This window comes from Zingiber officinale, chromosome 5B (genome assembly GCF_018446385.1).
Source record: "Zingiber officinale cultivar Zhangliang chromosome 5B, Zo_v1.1, whole genome shotgun sequence".
NCBI classification, from domain to species: Eukaryota; Viridiplantae; Streptophyta; class Magnoliopsida; order Zingiberales; family Zingiberaceae; genus Zingiber; species Zingiber officinale.
This window is the reverse complement of record NC_055995.1, coordinates 38,283,386-38,306,383: the sequence shown is the minus strand read 5'-3', so window position 1 is coordinate 38,306,383 and position 22,998 is coordinate 38,283,386. Positions and strand designations below refer to the sequence as shown.

Genomic DNA, 22,998 nt, shown 5'->3' with positions numbered 1-22,998 from the left:
TTCGGATTTGTGATTCGAAGTTATATTTCTTTGTTTTTCTATCTTGTGATTCAATTGTTCTTTTTGGTTAAACCTAGAGTTACTATAAGGAGATTAAATATTGGATTTCTTTGAAAGACTTTGTCGAGGTAGTGGTGGATGTTCCCATATCCAAGAAGGTCAAGTGTCTCGCCATGTTTAACCTGGGAGCCGATCTCTGAAATAGATATTTAATCGAATTTGAAACATGGGTGGGTTTGGATCAATAATGTTAAGTATCGTTTGTGATCCAAGTATAAACCTCTAAGAACAGATAAGTTAAATTTGGAATCAATAATGCTAAGTTCTGTTTGCGATTCCATATTTAATTTCTAAAGAACACAATAGGTTGTTAGGATAGGTTCATGACTTGTATAAAATTTTTATACAGAGGAACTTGCACGACATTCCGAGTAGTAACCAACACTTCCCTCAAGAAAGAGAAGAACTCCCCTTAAATAGAGTAAAGTACGGGCCAAGGCATGGCCTGTGTCATGACTGTGCCCCATTGGCATAGCCAAACCATAAAGCTGCTCGGCTTGAGTGGCACGACCGAGGCTTTACCCGGCTCTATTTGCTTTGCACAGTCGTGCCTTTTGGCACAATCAGGGCTTGATTGAGCTTTGGTGAGATGACACAGCCATGTGAAAACATGCAGCCAAAGGCTTCGTCTTCTTTGGATGAATGACATGGCCGTGCCTTTCAGCAAGGTTATGCCTTTTAGCACAACCATGCCTTTCAGTACAGCCGTGCCTTTTAGCATGATCGTGTGCTGCTTGCTCATGGGTGAAGGGACACGACCGTGTGAAATCACATGGCCAAAACTTTGCTATTCTTATTTTGTCTCTCTGAATCACATTTCACACCCTTTTTACTCTGAAAATATATCCTATTAACAGAAAATTAAACAAAAGTAGATCTCTGATAAAGAAAGTAATTACATTAAAAATACAAGAAATAGGGGTGAAAATTCTATTGGATATAAGTGAATGGAGAAGAGGTGGAAGAGGGAAGAAACTCCATTGTGAATGAGACTTTAGTCCTACATTGAGAGTTTTAAGGTATATTCATTAGTTTATATTGATTCACATGCATTGATGATGTGAACAAATGCATGGGCAGAGGCTCTTTCTCATGCATGGATGACTCATGTGCAAGCACAACTTGTGCGTGTTGAAATGTCGAACTAATCGAGGTAAAATTTGGCTAAGTGAAACAACCAACATTTTACCACATGGATTCTTTTTATTTGCTGCTCAAGAAGGTAACAGAAGCATTAACCATTATTAATGACAATTTGATAATCTCTCGGATAGTAATGGTCGACCATTGATGGCCGCTAACTATAATTAATCCTTGGGTATTGAATGGTCATTGCTCGTTGTTCAATGCAAGTAAGGGATGATGCTCCTAAAAAAAGAAAGACTATGGTCTTGAGCACACAAGAAGAATAAAAAAGCTCTCCACCTACATTCTCCCTCCTCCTTCTTCTATCGTATATCTCTTGCTCGGTGGAGTACCCATTCTAGCAATCGGGTACCTCTCAGTTTGTTGTGACCACCAGTACTTGGTGCACATCACGATTAACTATTGTATCCTAGAAAACAGATGACCCAAAAAAATCTCAAAGAATAGTCGGAGGTGGGCGAATCTGTTTCAAGAAAATTACGACAATCGCAGGCCTCAGTCCACTTTGCCCACTCGACCGCACTACTCGGTTGGTTGATTTGCCCAATTGGTTACTCGATCTGCTCTGTGACTTAGCCGCCCTACTCACTCGGCTGCTCTGTGACTCAGCCACACTACTCGACCTCTCAGCCACCCGAATGTTGGGCTAGCTCGGTCGATCTACCCACTCGGCCAGATGTTGGGCCCTCTCAGCTACTCGAACGTTGGACTTGCTCAGCTGATCTATCAGCTTTGCTACTTGGCTGCTCTGCCTCATGGCCTAGTCTGTTAGTATTAGCCCTAAAAGTCAATTATATGATGATTAGGCTTATTGGATTAGTAGTTATGGGGTTAATGGTTAATCCAATATATATTATAACCCAACCTATTAAGGGGATAATATAAATTAATGGAGATTAATTGATATCATTATTAGAAGAAGACCAAAAGGGAAAGACTCTTGGTATTCCTTGAAAAATATAAAAGGCCATTTGAGCTCATTTTTGATAGACTCTTGATCTTCTTGTCTTCTTCCTCCTTCTTCCTCTTCGGCTGAACTTTTTAAGTAGCTAGCATCACAAAGTTGGCTCTTCTCCAAATCGTGAGATGGACAGAACATGTTCATGTGGATATCGTAGAGGTGTGACCACTTGATCATGCTGAGATCCATCGAGAATAAAGTTGCTGTCGGGAGTTTGTGTTTACACAATAAAGGTATAACTCTTATCAGAACTAGTATATGATTTTTTTCGCATGGATCTTATGGAAAGGATCTTGAAATTATTTATTCAAGGATTATTGTATCTCTCATCGGTCGACAAATGCATATTCTTTCAATGATTTCTAGAACGAATTAAGTTATAGACGATTAAAGAGGTATACATATGTGTAAATGGAAGATTTTTCAGAGAATTATTACATAACCCGACAACCTCTTACATCCTAAGACACATCATAATAATGGAGGTTATGAGAAATGGTCTAAAAAAGAGTCTCTCCATTAGCGAGGTATGTTTTTTTGAACATTTGTACCTTATTCTCGCGCATACATTCTCTAGTGTTTTTTATTCACCCAGCTCGAATTGTACTGACTTGAGCGTCGAAGGGCCTTCGTCAGGGACTCCTCCCTTAATTTTTGGATACTGACATTTTGTTAGCTCGTCTGAGTGTGCGTAGGATCGAAAGGAAGCCTCTTCGTGAAATGAAAAATCTTCTCTCAGTCAATAAGAGCATTCATAATACATTATCGTAATAGCATTCGCCACCTCATCAAAAAGCACGGGATCCACTGTCATATCACCGTTATAATAACATATCTCTTTCACCTACATTCTTTTTAACATTAACAATCATTATTTATGAATCCCATATTCTACTCAATTATCTTAAAATTATATCATATTAGATAAATACATTTTAAATATATTTTAAAAAAGTTTAATTATTATTATTTTTAATAATAATCTTATTTTTATTACTTAAAAAAAATAATTTTACTGTTTTTCAAATTTAAATTATAAATTTTATGCTTTACCTATCTCAATTTTAAAATTTAAAATTTATAATTTTTTCCATAAATAAAAGTAAAAAAAAAAATTAAACATGGATAGTGCTGGCCCCACTCCACCTTTACTTGAACGTGTTCAAGTATAACATCCCCTTGCAATACTCTGAATAGCAAAGAAATATTATAATACCCCAATAATATCTACATTACTAGTGCTCTAATTAAGTCATCGTGTTTAACACGCATCTCTTCAATTTTCAGATAGATCATCGCACAAAGCCTAAGCGGGACCCCTTGCCTTGCAATTGGAAGTAGGTGCGTATTGGCGCGTAAAGCCTCCTGGCTCATGACGCCTAACATTTGATTTAACCCGGTCCACAGCTAAAGTGGTTTGGTTAGATTTTAACCCTGGTAAATACTTTGGTTGGGTAGCAAGTGGGACCAGATCCGTGATATGCAACGATGTGGGGCCCATTCTGGTTTAGCCATGGCGTAAGAGCTGTCGCCCAAGGAAGGGCATGAGTGGGACCCGCCCCTCGATGAGCGAAGTCCTCCGACTGCAGCTGCTAGGCCTATTTCGATCCTACCACCATCATTGATTATCATTTTTTTAATAAAAATAATATAAGTTATTATTAACATTATTAATGTTAATTATCCAGTGCCAACTTTTCTACCGCCACCCAAATTTACAATTTACTCCAAGTTTTCCGTTACTCGCAGCTCGGTCGATCGAGATGCTATCTCGATATCCATCTCCATGTTAGGAGTTTCTCCTGACGCTTCAGCTGCCATCAGTTACGTGCCAGTTTTTTGCTACGTCGTTGGTCGTCGCGACCTAAATTATTGAGCCGCGCGCTTGCATCAGGAACCTAAAATCCACAGCGAACTACATTCACCGTTACGGAGTAGCTGAACGTGAACGTGATATGTGGCTGCTTGGCAGGATGGTGTTCGAACGACCATAGTCAAATCCAGGCCGGAGGAAGGAGGCGAGGTTGTTACTGCGGTCGAGTAGCGCACCGAAACGTGGCCAGAGGCGTTACGGACTTGTTCGAGTGGGTGGGGTCACCGCTCCGAAACAACACCGCTTCATTATGGCACGCTAGCGTGGTCAGTCGTCAGTCAATTAGTGATTGAAAAGTGTCCAAGTCGGAGGCTGGGACCACGGCTAGCGAATTAAAAATAAAGGTTACCTTATTTAATATACTTAGGAGGGGAAAAAAGGTTTTATTTTCATTTTTAATTTTAGGTATGATGTCTGTTTATAGCACGACATGGGCGCTCTCGCAGCGCGAAACGGAAAGGGTCACCGCCTCTACGTTTTAGCAAAGGGACTTATTTAACGGTGTCCCGGCGAGCCGGACCTCGTCGCGAGCGGACCGTGGTTGAACTGATTGCTCCGGGATTTTGACCCGAGTTAAGACGAGAGTTGGGATCTCGCCCAGAGCATGCTCTATACGGAATCTTCGAATTGCAATGTTTCATCTTTTAGGACTGTGGATCCCGCCAACGACGTGCCTCTGCAAGTTTGGTTTATGCCGTGCGAGCTGTATAGGATCCTAGGACGCTGCCACGGTCGACAACACTGCGAACCCTCCCCTCCCTCTTTCCTCGCATTTCCGCTGCTCTCTCCGATCAAACGAAAAAGGGTAATAGCGGGTGATAATCGATAAAGTGCGATGGACGGCGTGGGGGAGGCTGAGAAGTGACCGGAGGAGAAATAGCAAGAAGGCAGCTGGGAGAGAGATTTTTGTGGATTTGTTGTGATGCTGTTCGATTCCATCTTCTCCATAGTCCTCCACTATCTGAGGCTCTGAGAATTGGCTATGGATTCGGTTTAGGGTTTTGGATGGGTTGTTTTAGCTGGATCGGCGGTGGGTAGGAAGTCGTGGAGCTTACGTCCTCCGGGGTGCTGATGGCGTCGTCGGACGTGTCGGTCAAGGGTAGCTGTGGAGGACAAGTGCAGAGCTTTTCGTCCGTGTGTAGCGAGCCGCGTGATGGCGCGAACGTTGGCGTAGCTGACGCGAATGAAAGCTTGGGCTTCGCCAACGAGCCCCTCGGTGTTAAAGGTGAGTTTCATCGCCGATCTGAGGCAGTGTTCCATGAAATTGCTTTTGGTTTTGATTCTGTCCTATTTGTGTTCCAGAATCGGAGGACGCTCTGTACACTGAGCTATGGCTCGCTTGTGCCGGTCCTTTAGTGACGATTCCTAGAGTTGGGGAGAAGGTCTTTTACTTCCCTCAGGGACATATTGAGCAGGTACCAAGGGAAATATCCTTAGCAGCTTAATATTTGCTAAATTTCCTTCTAAATTTCGAATTTCTAGGGTTTCTCCTTTTGGTCCTCTGAGATTACTTTCACTGTCGTCAATGTTCTTGTGTTTATTGTTTGCTCGTCTACTGCCGCGTCTTAGGTGGAGGGGTCGACGAATCAGGTTTCTGACCAGCAGATGCCGCTTTACAACCTCCCATGGAAGATCCTTTGCCGTGTGATGAATGTTCAACTGAAGGTGTTCTCGGGGAGTTCGTTCTTGTTTGTTATCAGCTAAAGGGGTAACGACTTCTTTCTTTTCTTCTTATTAATCTTGCCATTGTGGTTTATCATGATAGGCTGAGCCAGATACAGACGAGGTGTATGCTCAGGTGACATTGCTCCCAGATAAGGTAGTTTTCCAAAACAAACACATTTGGCTGTTCATGGATAGTTTGCATGCGTTTTGTTGTAGCCTATGAAGATAAAGTGTGGTATTTTTGTTATGTGTACTTTATGAATGTTGCTTCAGCAAGATGAGAACACAGTAGAGAAGGAAGCGGTTCCATCTCCAAAGCCACGACCTCATGTGTATTCTTTCTGCAAAACACTGACTGCATCAGATACTAGCACACATGGTGGGTTCTCAGTGCTACGACGTCATGCGGATGAGTGCCTCCCTCCACTGGTAAGTTTTGAAACTTTCCTTTTTCATGTTCATCTAATTTCTTTGCTACCTCTTTATTAGTTGTTGGTGATCAGGATATGAGCCGGCAGCCACCAAGTCAAGAACTGGTGGCAAAGGATTTACATGGAGTGGAGTGGCGTTTCCGCCACATCTTTCGTGGTAATAAAAGTTAATAAATTGTTTGCTTTGCTGCAGATGGAGTTGACATGAACTTTTTTGCTGAGTCTTCGACTGTTCATAGATTTTAGGCTTGTGGCTCTTACTCTTCAGTTTTGAGTAGCCGCATGGGCGTTCATGTATTTACCCAAAGAGCCATTCTCACTTGATTCAGTAGGTCTCATTTAAATATTTGCAGATTAGGACCTTTACTGTGCCGGTGAAATCCCATTCTCTTGTGTTGATGTGTTTCTTTTTCGGTGATCCTTCTAGTATAATGACATTGCTCAAACATTGTCACCATTTATTGACACATACACTTAAAAGATAGATGCATTCCTTTTAACTTGTCCATCTGCGATGTTGGCCCCTTCTGCTTTATTTGTGTGTTGTTTACCTTCCTCACGTCATAATCTGCTTCATGTTGTATGAAATAGGTCAGCCATGCAGACATTTACTTCAAAGTGGTTGGAGTGTCTTTGTAAGCTCGAAGAGGCTTGTTGCTGGAGATGCCTTTATATTTCTAAGGTTTTTCTTTATTTATCTCCGCTAATCATGTTTGATCCAATTTTAATATACTGCAAACAATGATCGTTACCTTACTAACAGAGGGGAGAATAGGGAACTTCGTGTTGGAGTAAGACGAGCAATGCGACAGCTGGCCAATGTTCCATCATCAGTTATATCAAGTCACAGTATGCACCTTGGTGTCCTTGCAACAGCATGGCATGCTGTCAACACAGGCACCATGTTTACTGTTTACTACAAACCAAGGTGACAAACCTATTTGATTCTCTTGTAACATCCTATGTGTCTTAGGGAAATTAACCTGTCTTAATTTATTTCTTTGTTTCTTAGTGTTGAATAGTTACTATTTCTAGCTAAAACTAGTAACCATAGTTTAGCGGGTTGGAATTGAATCCTTCATTTATTCATACATTTGTAATTATTTTAACAGGACTAGTCCATCCGAATTTATTGTTCCCTTTGATCAATATATGGATTCTATTAAGAGCAATCCTTCTATTGGGATGAGGTTCAAAATGAGATTTGAAGGTGAAGAGGCACCAGAGCAAAGGTATGAGGAGCTCATACATTTTGTCAAGTTTCCACAAATTTATTATAGAAATTTTTGCTGTAGATGTAAAATATCTTTTGATATGTGGAATTTTTTATGCCAAAAAGGTTCACCGGAACTATTGTCGGGATAGGTGAGGCTGATGCTGACAGGTGGTCTGGTTCTAAATGGAAATGCCTCAAGGTAGCTTGGTAGTTATATATTTAGTTATTATTCCTCAGGCTAGATTGAATCATACTGTTCTTTGATTTTCAGGTGCGCTGGGATGAAACATCTTGTATTCCTCGCCCGGAGAGGGTTTCTCCATGGAAAATTGAGCCTGCTCTTACACCACCACCTCTTAATCCTCTACAAATGCCGCGACCAAAAAAGCCACGAAATTCAACCTTTCCCTATTCAGCTGACACTTCTCTTAAAAAAGAAGGTATTATGCCTTGTACATATTTTAATGTTACTTGGCGTGATTTAGTGTATATTTGATATTATTTTTTCTCTTCAGGAACTTCCAAAGTTACTGTAGACCCTTCCCGATCACATAGAGCACCAAGGGTCTTGCAAGTTCAAGAAGGGATGATCTTGGGAAGTAGCTTCACTGATGTGAATGAGTCAAATAAAGCTCCAAAACACATGATGTGGTCAGCATATGAGGGAGAGAAAAATGAGGATTCTGCTCACAGAAGATTTGGATCAGACAGCTTAATGCGTGTAAACAGGCATCAGCAAACTTGTTCAGGATTCCAGCCTCTTGATTCATGTGGGTTTCCATCATTTTATGAGCACACTTCAAGTGATAAAAACCTCTATAAGAGTCAATTCCAAGATCAAGCGGCCAAACAAGAACATTCACCCGGATCTTGGTCTTTGATGCCTACATATTCAAATTCTAGTATGCCTGAATGCAATTTGAAGGCAAGTGCACAAGTTGGTGAAATGTCCTACCAGAAAATTGGAATCTGTAGATATGACTTGGAAGGTGGGTTTACAGAACTTCATGGTTCTGTTAGTGATCAATATTCACCTAACTGGCGGGCAAGTTTATTGCCAGATTCTAGACTAGATAACTGGCCTCATTCTAGGGCCATCAAACCTCAACCTTTTGTACTGTCACAAAATGAGATAACAAAGCCCCAAGGGACTAGAGGTTATAAGCTATTTGGGTTTAATCTAAACAACAGTCCACTGATATCTGAATCAGCTGTACCACAGAGTAAGTCTGCTGATGTTCTGTTCCCATGTGTCCATCCTCCATCACTTGGCTTAGAGGCTAATAAACAATCGGATTTTCCCATTTCCGATAAAATTATTGGTAGCTCATTGACAAATTTCATTTCAGAGAAGTTGGTTCCACTTTGTCCACTGGCTTCTAAAGATAACCAGGACAAAGTGCAAGGTGGTTCAACTCGGAGTTGCACAAAGGTTTCTTCCTTTATTTTCTGTCATTACTTGCCTTTGATTTTGTTTACTGTGACAATGCTTTCTTTTGACATTTTTTGGTTTTAATGAGTTTATTATGACCTGGAATTGTCATGTTGTTAAGCCTTCAAGGGATGATGTTTGAAGAATTTCTTTCTTGTTTATCCTTATTTTCAACCATAGAGTTTGGGATTCAGATTTTCCTCCCCTTATTGTGGATATTGAGCATTTAAACCAAGATAAAGTAATTTTATAACTAGAAAGTTTTACATCTGTTTGTTAGATTTCCTCAATCAATTTGTTTCATCGAACTATATTTATGGTGGCAAAAGGCGAATACGCTTGCCCTCAGCGCCCCTGCCAACCCGTTCAGGGCTAACATGGAGGAGGTAAATCACGGGCGGCTATTAGCCTTTGGAATAGTGACTAGCATATAAGGGAGACATTTATCTCGACTTTGCTGAGATTCGAACTCCAGACCTCATGATGGCAACACCTTATGTGCTTGTCATTAGACCGTCCCGAGAGGACTCATCGAACTATATTTATGGTTTGATGATTGGTGTATAATTTTAACTGTACCCCACTGAAGGGAAAGTTCAGAGGAAGTCATATGTACAAAATTACTAAAGTCAATATGTAGTATCATTACTACATCCTACAAAGTAATCCGAACAGATGTCATAGCCATCTATTTATGTTTCTGGAAATTGTCAGATACAAGAGTCTGGAAGGATCAAACCTCCATTGTTATACTGCTAGAGAAGATTTTGACCAGTGTTCTATTCTTCAGGTGCATAAACAAGGTATTGCTCTTGTCAGATCTGTGGATCTCACTAAGTTCAATGGTTATGAAGAACTTGTCGCAGAACTTGATCAAATGTTTGGTTTTGAGGGTGCCTTAGTGGCTGCTAACAAAACTTGGCTGGTTGTGTACACTGATAATGAAGGTGATATGATGCTTGTGGGAGATGACCCCTGGCAGTAAGTGTGTTTTAACTCTTATGTTCTGCAGTTTGGCAGAGCTTTTAATATGAGTAAGCTGATTTGATTTTGATTGTAGTGAATTCTGCAATATGGTCCGCAAGATCTTCATCTATACTCATGAGGAGGTCCAAAGGATGAACCATAGAACATTAAATTCTCTAGTTGAAGAAAGTCCATCTGCTTCTGATGAAAGAATAGCTGGTGAAGGAACTAAAGAAGCTGCTGCTACTGCTAATCCTGAAAATTCTAGGAGCTGTCCTGGAAATGATGTGGTTTGTGTTTCCAGAACTTTAATTACCATCACTTCAGATCATTAACTCATCTTAAGACCACTTGATTCACGATTACTCCATCCTTGGTTCTTTCACGCAATAATACTCAGGCTAAACTTGAGTTGCAGTAGCTTTATTTCCTTCAAACTTCTGTTTAATACTAGAAAATAAAGATCATCATCTTAGTGACCAATGATGTTATATTTCTTCATGTCTGCAAAAATACTTTTGGATCATATAATTCAATTTTTGAGTGTTCATTTTTTACTTTCAAATTATTACAATGAAAGGTACTTATTTGTTAATTTGTGTCTCATGGTGCAGGCATTTTGAAGAAGTCAAACCAAAAAGAATATTCAATGTTGAAATCGTTGTGGTGAGTTCCAACTTATGAGATACTGTGTGCTTTGTTGGTGAGTCCCTTATTATCCTTGCCTATGCATGTTTGTCCCCAGGCTGGGACATGGAACTTGACTTATTCCTACAGTTTTGCTGGTATTGTAGTTTTTGTTTACAAAATCCCTTGTGGTATATACACTACTGGATAGCTAAGTTAGTCTTTAAAATGTGACGCACCCACCATGTAAATATTCCATCTGTTTATTTTATTATAGTATCTATAATTCATACCCACTCTTTGTTGTGTCATGAATCTTTAAGAATATAAAGATTCATGATGGCAAATTAATCTTTATATTCCAAATTCATTACAAGAATATAAAGATTCATTTGCCATCATGACTTGTAATGAATTTGGAGATGCTTAAGATTGTTTTTGCTTGATTAGAATGACAAAGGAAGCAGACTTGATTTGATGCTACAATTTGTACTATGTAAAATCCAAATTCTGATGAATATACTGGGATTAGGAGCAGACAACCTGTTTTTCTGCAATGTTCAAACTCTAATACAGCAATATTCATAATTTTGGTGAAGAATATTACTGTCATTTTTAGCTCTAAGCTTTATCACTTTGCCTGATTACCTAAGTCGTATGATGTCTAATCCATTAGTTGTATCATCTCATCTCTAATGGGGAAGTGAATACTGTACAGCTATATGAGATGGATCTGACTGCTATCTATAGTTGAGTCTTGCGTCTATGAATACTATACAGCTATATGAGATGGATCTGACTGCTATCTATAGTTGAGCCTTGCGTCTATTTTCACAGATGGTGAGTCAATTTTCACAGATGGTGATTGCTTGTAATGTAAAATTGTGGATGAAAAATGATGGTTTGTGGCCTTGGATTGCTAGTAAATTGGTTGCTGTTATTGCTTGTTCAAAACAATTAAAGAACAATGCTATTTGCAAGATTCGGGCGCAAGATATCATATTCTGTTGTGATCTGAGCGCCCCAGAAAAATCTAGATTTTGTAGGATTGTGCATTCAGAGATAAAAATTGTGTTGGATTGAGCTGCTGGTCAAAATTGTTTAAGCGTATTTTGAATTATTAAAGAACCAGATATATGACTTCATTGTTGCCGATGTTAGCGTCAGTCATGTTTATGGGGTTTGGTTGAATAAATCCGGAAATTTGGGATTTGATGGTTTTACTGTCAATCAATTGAGCGGACTACTCTTCAAATTGGCTGCTTAGTGCATCCACAACGGATCTTTTTTCCAAGCCCCTGTATTTTCTCTTCATATTGGGTTCGAAATTTACTTCATCTTTTTTGTGGGGGCCACACAAAAATCCAAAAAAAACTTTCAAACCATTGGAGATGCTTTAGTTGGCGTTGTTTTAATTATATATTTTAACTTGTCACGTTGAATGTTCCTTCCTACTGGTCTATTAAAGGAATATTATCAATGACAGCAATATCAATCGATCTTCATCTTTTCCCAAGTATGCGAACTCTTTATTATCTATAAAGATGGCGGGGATTCTTATTCTTATTGAACTCTATAGGTCGGAGTGAAGGGGGCTATTATCCTCTTGAATGAACCGTCAGCCAAGACAAAGCCATGAATGATTACAGCAGGAATGGTTCGGTAAGTAGGCTAGGGCGGGACAACCTCTTTGCCATAGCAAATGTGGATCACTGGGTAAGGGATAAATTACATAGGAAGATCTTGCTTTTCTTACATTGAGCTATCTGCCTGGGGATTCAGTTAAAGCGAAGGGCTGCTGCAGAAGTTTTTTTTTAGTAAATTGCTTTTCCCCCCTCCCTTGACACGCCCACCTCCCCTCCCCCCTCTCTCTCTCCCCTTTAAATGTCTGTTCTGCCCCTCTATCTTTTTTGATTTTTTTTAAATTTTTTTTAATTTTATTTTTAAATTTAATTTAATTTATTAATTTTTTCATTCATATTTATATATTTTAAAATTTCTATTTAATTTTAATTTTTTAATCAATTTTATTTATTATTTTTCATTAATACTTATATATATTTATTAATTTATTTAGTTTTATTTTTTAATTAATTTTGTTTATTATTTTCCATTAATACTTATATTTTTTAAATTTTATTTAAGTTTTATTTATTATTTTTTAATATTTATTTAGTTTTATTTCTTTAATTAATTTTGCTTATTATTATTATTATCAAATTTTTTAAATTTTTTTTATTTTATATAATTTTTAAATTACTCTCTTCTTGTGAATTATCTTTCTAATTTGATACTTAAATTACCCCTCATCCAACTATTGACACATGTCATAATCTTCTCTCCCTTTAATTATCCCTCTCTCCAACCATTGACACATAACACATGTCAGAATCTCTCACCCTCTTTAAATTACTCATCCTCCAACCATGTCAATGGTTGGAGGGAGGGATGATTTAAAGGGAGAGAAGATTATGACATGTATCAATAGTTGGATGAGGATAATTTAAGTGTCAAATTAAGAAGGTAATTTACAGGTAATTTAAAAATTATATAAAATAAAAAAAATTATATAAAATTAAAAAAATTAAAATTTTTTGATAACAATAATAATAAATAAAATTGATTAAAGAAATAAATATTAAAAAAATAATAAATAAAATTAATTAAAAATAAAACTTAAATAAAATTTAAAAAATATAAGTATTAATGAAAAATAATAAACAAAATTAATTAAAAAATAAAACTAAATAAATTAATAAATTAAATTAATTAAAAAATAAAAACTAAATGAAATTTATATAAAACTGAAAAAATAAGTATTGATAAAAAATAATAAATTAAATTAATTAAAAAAGAAAATTTAAAATATACTGAGAGTTATTTTTAAACAAAATTAATTAAAAAATTAAAACTAAATAAAAATTAAATGAAATTAAAAAAAAAAGGAAAAAAAAGAGGAGGGGGTTACATGCGTCATTTGGCAGGGAGAGAGGGGAGAAAAAGAAGGGTGTGTGTCAGATCGGGAGGGGGGAAAAGCAGCTCTCTTTTTTTATCGTATGGTGGTCACAATTCGCTGCGGCTATTAATGCAGACGTCAGTCATCACCAGCATCTTAGCGGTCAAAGGGCCAAGGCTAAGGCTGGCTGACCATCCCCAGTCGGTCGTGGATCATACTGCACGAGGGTCAGATTGAACGGTCATCCATTAATGAAAAAATACTTTCCTGACACTTTTAGTTAAGAGCAGGGACCAGTACATGTGAGTTGGGATCCTCTGTCTAAATATCTGTCTCATGGTATCTCATATTTTTTTTTATCGATTGAATGGATCATATTATATTTTAAAAATATCTTGTACATCACAAGGATCTAGTATATATTTTAAAGATGTCATGACCGTCTAATCGGTAAAGGGACATGGGGACAGAGTTATTTCAGGACAGAGGATCCGAACTAAAGATGTGTGACTTACCTTGGAAGCCCACTAGGGACTGATATGCCTAGAATTGGTCCACTTGAGTAGGGTCATGAGTGATACAGAGGGATGTGAGTGATGTAGATGAGATCTATTCCTTACATATAACGGAAGTGATATCTGTGAGCCCCTTGATTAGTAGGACATAAAATGCATGATCATGCTCAAATGGGTCAATATAAGATATTGAGCACTTTGAGTGTATCTACTTAGAGATCAAGAAACACAAAAATTAATAAGATGATGATACGGTCTATGTCTCATTGATCAATCTAGATATCAAGAATAGAATGATCAAATCATACAAGATAATTGTGACATCCCTAGTTTTTTTTAATAAACATATATAGTTGCAGACACCACTTGCACATAATTCCCAAAATGAGTTTTTAATTCAACTAAGATACATAGACAGCTTTTAAAACATAAATTACTAGTGAACTGCAGTTCAAAATTTATTCTTCAAAGGAAACATTTAACTAATGCGGAAACTAAACTAGAAGGTCTTTGGATTGTACTGCCATAATCCCAAGCTAGCTCACTGGTCATTGCCTCATGCCTCATTCATCTCATTTTCTGAAAAAAAAAGAAATTATAATCTGTGAGTCAAGAGACTCAGCATATTCCGAACCGTGTTATGCAATAGGTAGCGCTCATGATCTAATGTAGTATGAGTACCCAAGCTACGTAACTTAGGACTTACTTACTGACATATTATGGGCATTATCATAGGTGTTGACATAGACATACAGACATACGTATACGTATAAGCATGTAAATAACTAAGTATGTAATAGACATAATCATGAGCATGTATATAAACATAGACATAAGTATACTTACATGATATAAACGTATATGTTATGGATGAATAGAAACTTAAGCATAAGCATGTAAATAACTAAACATGAGAATTAGCATAATCACATAGGGTTAGTGAGTTCCCGGGCTAAGGTCATCGGTCACACTCAACTACATAGTTTAGAGAACTCTCGGGCTAAGGGCACCGGTCACACTCGATCACATAAAATTGGCGAGCTCCTAGGCTAAGGACACCTGTCACACTTGACCATGTAAAATTGGCGAGCTCCCGGGCTGATGACACCGGTTACACTCGACCACATAGATTTGGTGAGCTCCCGGGCTAAGGACACCAGTCATACTTAACCATGTAAAATTAGTGAGCTCCCAAGCTAAGGACACTGGTTACACTCAACTGCGATCCTTACATGCACATGGACGTCAGCTTAATCATGCACTTAACATAAGCTTCATCATTACTTAAATATGAACATAATCATAAATCTTAACGTAAGCATGCAAATTCATAACATACATATAGTCTACTGAACTATTATGATGTGAAGCAAGAGTAAGCATATTAAAATTTCAAGTCCTAGGAGTTACCATGGAATCATCCTCTACATAAACATAGGAGCATAGGAACCTATGAAATCTGAGACTCATCTAAGGTATCTAAGCATGGACAAACTTAAGGGACTAAAATAAACATGATGTGAGAAGGACATGAAATAATTTGTAGAATAACATCATGATAAATGAATTCTAAAATCAGTGAATAAACTTACTCAAAAAGTCTGAACTTTAGAATCTCTATACTAAAATTTGAGCATGTAAAATTCTCCAACTCTAAAGGATCAATGCATAGAAGAACATGTAGTCATTGTAGGGTTATCATGATGAATAAGTCAGCCATAAACAGTGATTAAATTAAACTAAAAAAAATAATAATAAAGTCCGGAATTCACAAGGTTTATAATCCGATTCAACCAGAAATGGTCTTCTACCTTCTAAAAAAAAAAAGAACAATTAAGTCTACTATTTAATTACAAATGTTAAATTCATGATTTACTTGAAATGTCCAGATCTACCTCTCTAGCCTGCATCAAGAATATCCTCTCTTGTACGAGCGATCGAGTTTGGGGACAATCCTTTTTCATATGGCCGGTAGCCCCACATTTGTAGCATTTGCATGATCCCCTTAAGCAAACTCCTTAGTGTGGGCGTTGGCATGTCGGGCATATCGGGGGCTCATTAGGCTTTGGATCCACTTGCTTCTGCGACCACTCCTCTTGGCCCTTCCGGGGTCCGGTAACTTCCCTCTTGTTTCGCAGCTGAGGCGGCTGCTGATAGGCTCCAGGGCACAATCATTTGTTCTGTCTATCAGCCTCTATGTCTTTCTGATCCTGCTTCTCTCTTAGGGCCCTAGTCATGGCATCTGCGTAACTTTTAGGGTCGACCACCCTTACATCGCGGCATAAGATAGGCCGCAAGCCGTCGGTGAAGTGCCTCAATTTTTCTTTAGGATTGTCAGCTATCATGGGCACGAAGTGGCATCCCTACTCGAACTTCCTGACAAACTCAGCAATAGTGCAGCTACCCTGTCACAATGTAATGAACTCTTGGGTCAACCTTGATCGCACGTCCTCCGTGAAGTATTTAGCATATAACACCTCCTTGAAGCCCTCCCATGATAGTGTAGCTGTTGGATCGTGATGTTTCGATAGAGGGGGGGGGGGGGTGAATATTGATTACAAAAATTCTTTCGAAAAGAGTTAAGCGCAGCGGAAAAAGAAAGAACACGCCAAAGAGAATGCAAGGATTTACTTGGTTCAGAGCCTTTAGCGACTCCTACTCCAAGGCCCGCACACAAGGGTGCTTTCGATGGGCAATTCACTAGCAGTTCGAAAGATATTACAAACTAAGTACAGAAAATGCTAATGAAAGAATTAAAGCAATATCGACAAAATAAGAGACTTAAAAAAACAGCGCATTTGTCGGAGCTTTGCAGCGTCGCAGGAGCACAGGAGAGCGAGTTCTTCAATTCAGAGTTGTTGTTGAGGCTCCACCCCTGCCCCTTCTTTTATATGAGGCTCGGGGCGCCCCGAATCCCTTCCGGGCGCCCTGGTGTGACGTAGCAGGTCCAACCAGCGAACTCCACGTGTCGACGCCGCGATCAGGATAGAATTCACCTCCGGGAGCTCGGATCCCTTCCGGGCGCCCGGATCCCCTCCGGGCGCCCGGACCACCTTTTTCCAGGGAACATCTTTCCTGCAAGACAAGGTTAGTCCGAGGCAAATAGATAATCTATATCCTGCAAAACAAAGTGTTAGCACAGTTTATAAGTTCAATATAAAAAGTATGACTTAGATTCCGTCTTTCCGAGACTAGAATCTAGTCACGATCTTGACTTAGATATCCGAAATGGATCTAAGCGAGATCGACGCCTAATGTTCCCTTCCCAGGAATGCGTCCTCACAGTCACTCCCTTCCAGTGACTTACCTTTACTCACCTGCGAGACATCCGGTCAGCCCTTCGACCCGTCTGGACTTCTCGCCAGCTATCCGACCAGCCCGTCGACCTAGCTGGACTTCGTGCCAAATGTCCGGTCAGCCTTTCGACCCATTTGGACTTTGTGCCAAGCGTCCGGTCAGCCCGTCGACTCGCTTGGACTTCTCGCCGAGCGTCCGGTCAGCCCGTCGACCCGCTTGGATTTCGTGCCAGACATCCGGTCAGCCTGTCGACCTATCTGGACTTAGCCTGTACACTCGATCAGAGTGTTAGATAACGACAAACCTAACTTAACCTGATTTGTCATTCATCAAAACCTGAGTTAGTTAGTGTTAACCGCACCAACAATCTCCCCTTTTTTGATGGAATGACAACCTGGTTAAGTTAGTGAAAATATATGCAGAAACCAAGCATGATTTTTGAGGTTTTTAAAGTTTAAGTTAGTTTTTCAAATTTACATTTAGTTACTCTAACTTAACTAACTTAACCTAACTTAACCGCCTATCCCTCCCCCTTTGGCATTCATCAAATAGGGACATAAGCAAGTGACCAATACAGGATTCAAGCAGAATAAAAGTTGTAAAAAACGTCAAGCTAACTTGGCTTTTGTAACATAATTAAGTTTTGAAAAATACCTAATTTAACAACATAACTTAGTATATTTTGAGTAATTTTTTAAGGATAATTCTTGCAAAATTAGATGAATTTGCCAACTCAAAGAGAAGGTTTTTAAAAGCTAATATTTAAGTATAAGTTTAGGGAAGTTAAGTTTGGATAGTCTAATTTTCAAACATGAGTTTTGAAGTTCCAAATTTTAAGAAATTAAATTTTCAAAATAAGTTTCAACTTGGAACGCTTTACAAACATGAATTTTTCAAAAATCAAAGTTTCAAGATCAAGGTGTAGATTTTTCAAAATAAGTTTCAACTTTGAAACGCTTTTCAAACCTGAGTTTTCAAAACCAAAATTTCAAACTCAAGATTTAAATTTTCAAAATAAGTTTCAACTTTGAAACAATGAGTTTTCAAAAAAAATTTCAAAATTAAGTTTGAAAAATTTACTTTTCAAAATTAATTAAAACTAAGTTTGCAAAAGATTCAATTTTCAAAAACTTAGTTTTATAAAATCCAATTTAAAAGCTTAGTTTTATAAAAGCTAGTTTTCAAAAATAGATATATCAAATTAGATTTCCAAAAATAAGTTAGATTTTTCAAACACATTGAAAATATTTTTAAGAGAATATTTTCACAAAACTAAGGAAAAATAAGTATGAAATCAATTAATTCTCCCCCTGAACTTGACATAATTTTTTTTTAAGTAAATCCAACTTTAGTAAGATGATTTTGAAAAATAGTTTTGTATAAAATATAAAGATAAGCTTTATAGAATTGATCAAATTTTCAAAAAGAAGTTTTTTTGTAAGTTTAATTTTTAAAAGAATTTTTAAAAGGGTTTTTAAAAGAATTTTTAAAATAATTTTTGAAAGAATTTTTAAAAGAGTTTTTAAATAATTTTTAAAATAATTTTAAATGATTGTTAAAAGAATTTTTTAAAATAATTTTTAAAAGAGTTTTTAAAAATAATTTTAAATGAATTTTTGAAAGAATTTCTAAAATAATTTTTAAAAGAGTTTTTAAAATAACTTTAAAAATAATTTTTGTAAGAATTTTTAAAATGATTTTAAGTGAGTTTTTAAATAATTTTTAAAAGAATTTTAAATAATTTTTAAAAGAATTTTAAATAATTTTTAAAAGAATTTTAAATAATTTTAAAAAGAATTTTTAAAATGGGTTTTAAAATAATTTTTAAAAGAGTTTTTATAATAATTTTTAAAATAATTTTTTTTTTGAAAGAATTTTTAAAATGATTTTTAAAAGAGTTTTTAAATAATTTTTAAAATAATTTTTAAATAATTTTTGAAAGTTTTTTTTTGAATGATTTTTAAAAGTTTTTAAAATAATTTTTAAAAGATTTTTTAAAATGATTTTTAAAGTTTTTAAAATAATTTTTACGAAAAAATAGTTTTTATGATAATTTTTAAGTTAAAATGATTTTTAGATAATATTTAAATTAAAATAATTTTTAAAAGAATTTTTAAGATGATTTTTTAAATTGTTAAAGTTAATTTAAAATAAAGTTTTAAGATTAAAATAAATTTTTAAATTTCGAGATTTAATTTTAATCTTAATCTTAAATTTTAATTCAAAATTTAATTTTGATGCTTAATCATCTTATCCGATTTAAATTTTCAATCAGGGAATCCTATATTTTTGTGAGATGAATTTGATTCAATTATAGAGTTTATTTAACTTTGTGTTAGTTTCTGGTTTAGCTTTGAGCTCAACAAATATGCATTCTTTGGATAAACTTCTCGGCTATGGTGAGTCACTTGGACATCATTAGAGTAACCATGCCTTCGAGGTTTTCCAAATAGTCCAATCCACTGAACTTAATATAAAACCTTGGTCTAACTAGTTAGGATCCGTAAGGGGTAGCTTCGGCTAGTTCTACTTAGGTAAATGCACCAGGTCAAAGCCATATCTTCCAAAACATGTATAGACTAAGCTTCCCTAACGTATTATTATCCAAAACTTCACCAGTACCGTGGGTCAAGTTAAACTTGGTCCCTTTCTAATTAGTCCTTGTTACCCTACCGGGTAGGTTGGATTAGGTTACCCTATCGGGTATGTTAGTTTTGGAGGTGCCAGCTATTCTGGAGCCTCCCCTGAATTATTGGTTTTTTATTTTAAGATTTTTGTATAATTAGAGTTGGTTTTAGTTAAGTTTTAATATTTAATTTGTAATTTTAAATTTAAGTTTTTAATTTTGAATTAATTAAATTGGTTAAATTATCTTCCTTTAAAAGAGTATATTTAATATTTAAATTTTCTTTCAATTTTATTAGGTTAATTGAACTATCTTTCTTTAATAGCTTATTTTTAAAGTTTAAGTTTTTATTAATTTTTAAATTTAAATTAATTAAATGGTTTGAATTATATTTCTTTAAAGTTTTATCTTTTAGCCTTTTATTAATTGTTAATTTTAAATTTTCTAGATTGTCTTTATTTAATATGTATCTTTAACATTCAATTTTAAGTTTGTTAAAGTGTTTGATTTTATCCTTATATTTTCTTTGCCTTTTAAATTGAAATGATTAATTGAATTTATTAGATTAGTTTTATCTTTAAAAGTTAATTTTTTGTTAATTATATTATCTTGGTTTTGGATAGCATTTTCTAGACTGATTTTATCCTGATTATTAAATACTTTATTAAAGTAATTATTGATTTGATCCATTTTCTCATTTTTAACTTCTAAATTTGAATTTATTTTAATGTTTGACGTATTTATATCTAGATGATTACTTAATTTTAAATTTTCTGAATTGATTAAATTATTTGAATTGATTAAATTATTTGAATTGATTTGGTCATTGTTCTGTTTGACCAAGTCAAGGTTGATGTCAAATTGATCAGAGTCTTTATTGACTTGATCAGAATCTAGATTTTTTGTAATTTTGAATTCAAATCATTTAGATTTAGATTATCATGCACCATACTTGGAATAATTTCATACTTATCTGAATCATCATGCTGATTATTTAAACTACTATTAGCAGGGGTATTTTGGTAAACATTACTAACCTTGAGCGCAACCCCTAATTCAGTAGACTTTTCGATTGGATCTGACCCGAGTTCGGATTCGATTTTTACTTGATCCTCGAGCTCCATCGGCTCCTCGTGAAGTTTGTGTAACGACCTGGCCCCTCGGCCCCATTGGACGCCCCAAGGCGGCCCCTCGGCCGTGCCGTTATTCACTAGATCTTCCCACCCCTGGCTAGTGGATTTTTGCCTTCCCCAGGATTCGAACTCTAAACCTCCAGGATAAGTATTAGAGTTTATGAATCCTGATAGCCAAGTGAGCGCCACTCACTTGGCTACCAGGATTCATAAACTCTAATACTTATCCTGGAGGTTTAGAGTTCGAATCCTGGGGAAGGCAAAAATCCACTGGCCAGGCCTTTTATTGTAACGACCTGGCCCCTCGGCCCCATTGGACGCCCCAAGGCGGCCCCTCGGCCGTGCCGTTACTCACTAGATCTTCCCACCCCTGGCCAGTGGATTTTTGCCTTCCCCAGGATTCGAACTCTAAACCTCCAGGATAAGTATTAGAGTTTATGAATCCTGGTAGCCAAGTGAGCGCCACTCACTTGGCTACCACAGGATTCATAAACTCTAATACTTATCCTGGAGGTTTAGAGTTCGAATCCTGAGGAAGACAAAAATCCACTGGGCAGGGGTGGGAAGATCTAGTGAGTAACGGCACGACCGACTTGGGCGGCCACACTAGCGGCCCAACTGGCGCCCTTTATGTCGTCGACCGACGCCCTCGGCTGTGCCGTTACTCACTAGATCTTCCCACCCCTGGCCAGTGGATTTTTGCCTTCCCCAGGATTCGAACTCTAAACCTCCAGGATAAATATTAGAGTTTATGAATCTTGGTAGCCAAGTGAGCGCCAGGGGAAGACAAAAATCCACTGGCCATGGGTGGGAAGATCTAGTGAGTAACGGCACGGCCGAGGGGCTACCTTGGGGCGTCCAATGGGGCCGAGGGGCCAAGTCGTTACATAACCTATTCATTTGATAGATATATATTTCCAAGTTTTTGGCCCAAAGAGAAGTTGTGAACAACAAGGTGGTCTCGACCAAAGTGTTGTGAACAACATGGTCTCTCGGTTTTCCATCTCACCTCTTTCTACATTATCAATCAAGGAACCTTATGGGTTTTATGAGATGGTTAATTTTAATCTTCAATTAAAATTAAAATCTAAGTATTTATTTATATTTAAGTTAGACTAAGATTTAATATTTAGTTAATTAAATATTTATTTCAATAATTGACTTCTAGGATGTGGCAAGGCACAAGGCCATCTTGGATATTGGAACAACAACTGCTTATAGACAAAGTATTTTAAATAAATTAAATATTTAATTTTCTTTTTGAGAATCCTTGGTCTAACTAGATAAGTGTCGATCAAGCCTAAGTCCTTATCTATACTAATCTAAGCACGTATGAGAAAGTAGTAAGCCAAATATCAAACAAATTTATTTAATAATGAAGATGGTCTTTATATTAGCTCCCTTAGATCATAGCCTCGCTAAGGTCTATCAAGGTAGTGAATTTGATCTTTGGGGATCCAATATTGATTAAGTCTAACTTGATTAACCTGTTGGTGCAATATCCCTTAGGTCAAGGTTGACTGGTTTGACCAAGTTTGAGTCTTGGTCATAGTTTCGATGTTTGACAATACATGTAGACACATGGACAATGCAGGTGCAGTTGTTTATATGGGGAGATTCTGATCAGGGACTGATCAGTGTGAATGAAGAAGAGTCAAGTAGGTCAAAAGTGACCGAATACCTGACTGGAAAGTCCTAGTGAGTGAAGCTAGGCAGAAGGAAATCCTGGTGAGTGAAGCCAGGTGAAAGTCCTAGTGAGTGAAGCTAGGCAGATGGAAAATCCTAGTGAGTGAAGCTAGGTGAAAGCCCTGGTGAGTGAAGCCAGGCAAGGGAAAATCCAGATGGATCAAGGATGATCAGACATCTGGTGTTGGGAAGTCCAAGTAGGTCAAAGGATTGACTGGATACTTGGCACGAAGAGAAAAGTCCAAGTGGGTCAAAGGGATTGACCGGACACTTGGTGGGGAGTTCTGGCAGGTCAAGGGAGTGACCAGATGCTAGGTATGTAACGCCCGAAAATTCTCAAAATTATTTTAGAAATATCCTAGTATTTTTCTGGAATTTTAGGATATTTTTCTGGAATTTTTGGAATAG

At 36.9% G+C, this 22,998-nt stretch overlaps 1 protein-coding gene across 4 annotated transcripts; it reads left to right on the top strand.

The window, feature by feature from the left end:
• Positions 1-4,545: 4,545 nt before the first annotated feature.
• Positions 4,546-11,357, top strand: LOC121984363 (auxin response factor 23-like). Of its 4 annotated transcripts, none has more exons than XM_042537258.1 (16): positions 4,546-5,265; positions 5,343-5,455; positions 5,610-5,705; positions 5,806-5,859; positions 5,979-6,134; positions 6,209-6,293; positions 6,728-6,818; positions 6,900-7,064; positions 7,249-7,368; positions 7,476-7,551; positions 7,624-7,792; positions 7,868-8,784; positions 9,575-9,765; positions 9,845-10,040; positions 10,365-10,416; positions 11,215-11,357. In XM_042537258.1, exons 1-15 carry the CDS (start codon positions 5,112-5,114, stop codon positions 10,371-10,373), a joined length of 2,592 nt encoding a protein of 863 aa, XP_042393192.1. In that variant the 5' UTR covers positions 4,546-5,111; the 3' UTR covers positions 10,374-10,416; positions 11,215-11,357. The 4 variants fall into 4 exon arrangements, with proteins under 4 accessions (XP_042393192.1, XP_042393190.1, XP_042393189.1 ...); XM_042537256.1 differs by having other exon boundaries at positions 11,096-11,357; XM_042537259.1 differs by lacking the exon at positions 11,215-11,357 and having other exon boundaries at positions 4,548-5,265; positions 7,868-8,575; positions 8,702-8,784; positions 10,365-10,673.
• Positions 11,358-22,998: the final 11,641 nt, after the last annotated feature.

What these genes read in the sequence shown, in the direction of transcription:
- LOC121984363 (XM_042537258.1), top strand. Translation starts at nt 5,112, where the DNA reads ATGGCGTCGTCGGACGTGTCGGTCAAGGGTAGCTGTGGAGGACAAGTG. An exon ending in CGAGCCCCTCGGTGTTAAAG is followed by an intron (nt 5,266 to 5,342) that starts GTGAGTTTCATC and finishes TTTGTGTTCCAG; the next exon opens with AATCGGAGGACGCTCTGTAC. An exon ending in TGATGAATGTTCAACTGAAG is followed by an intron (nt 5,706 to 5,805) that starts GTGTTCTCGGGG and finishes TTATCATGATAG; the next exon opens with GCTGAGCCAGATACAGACGA.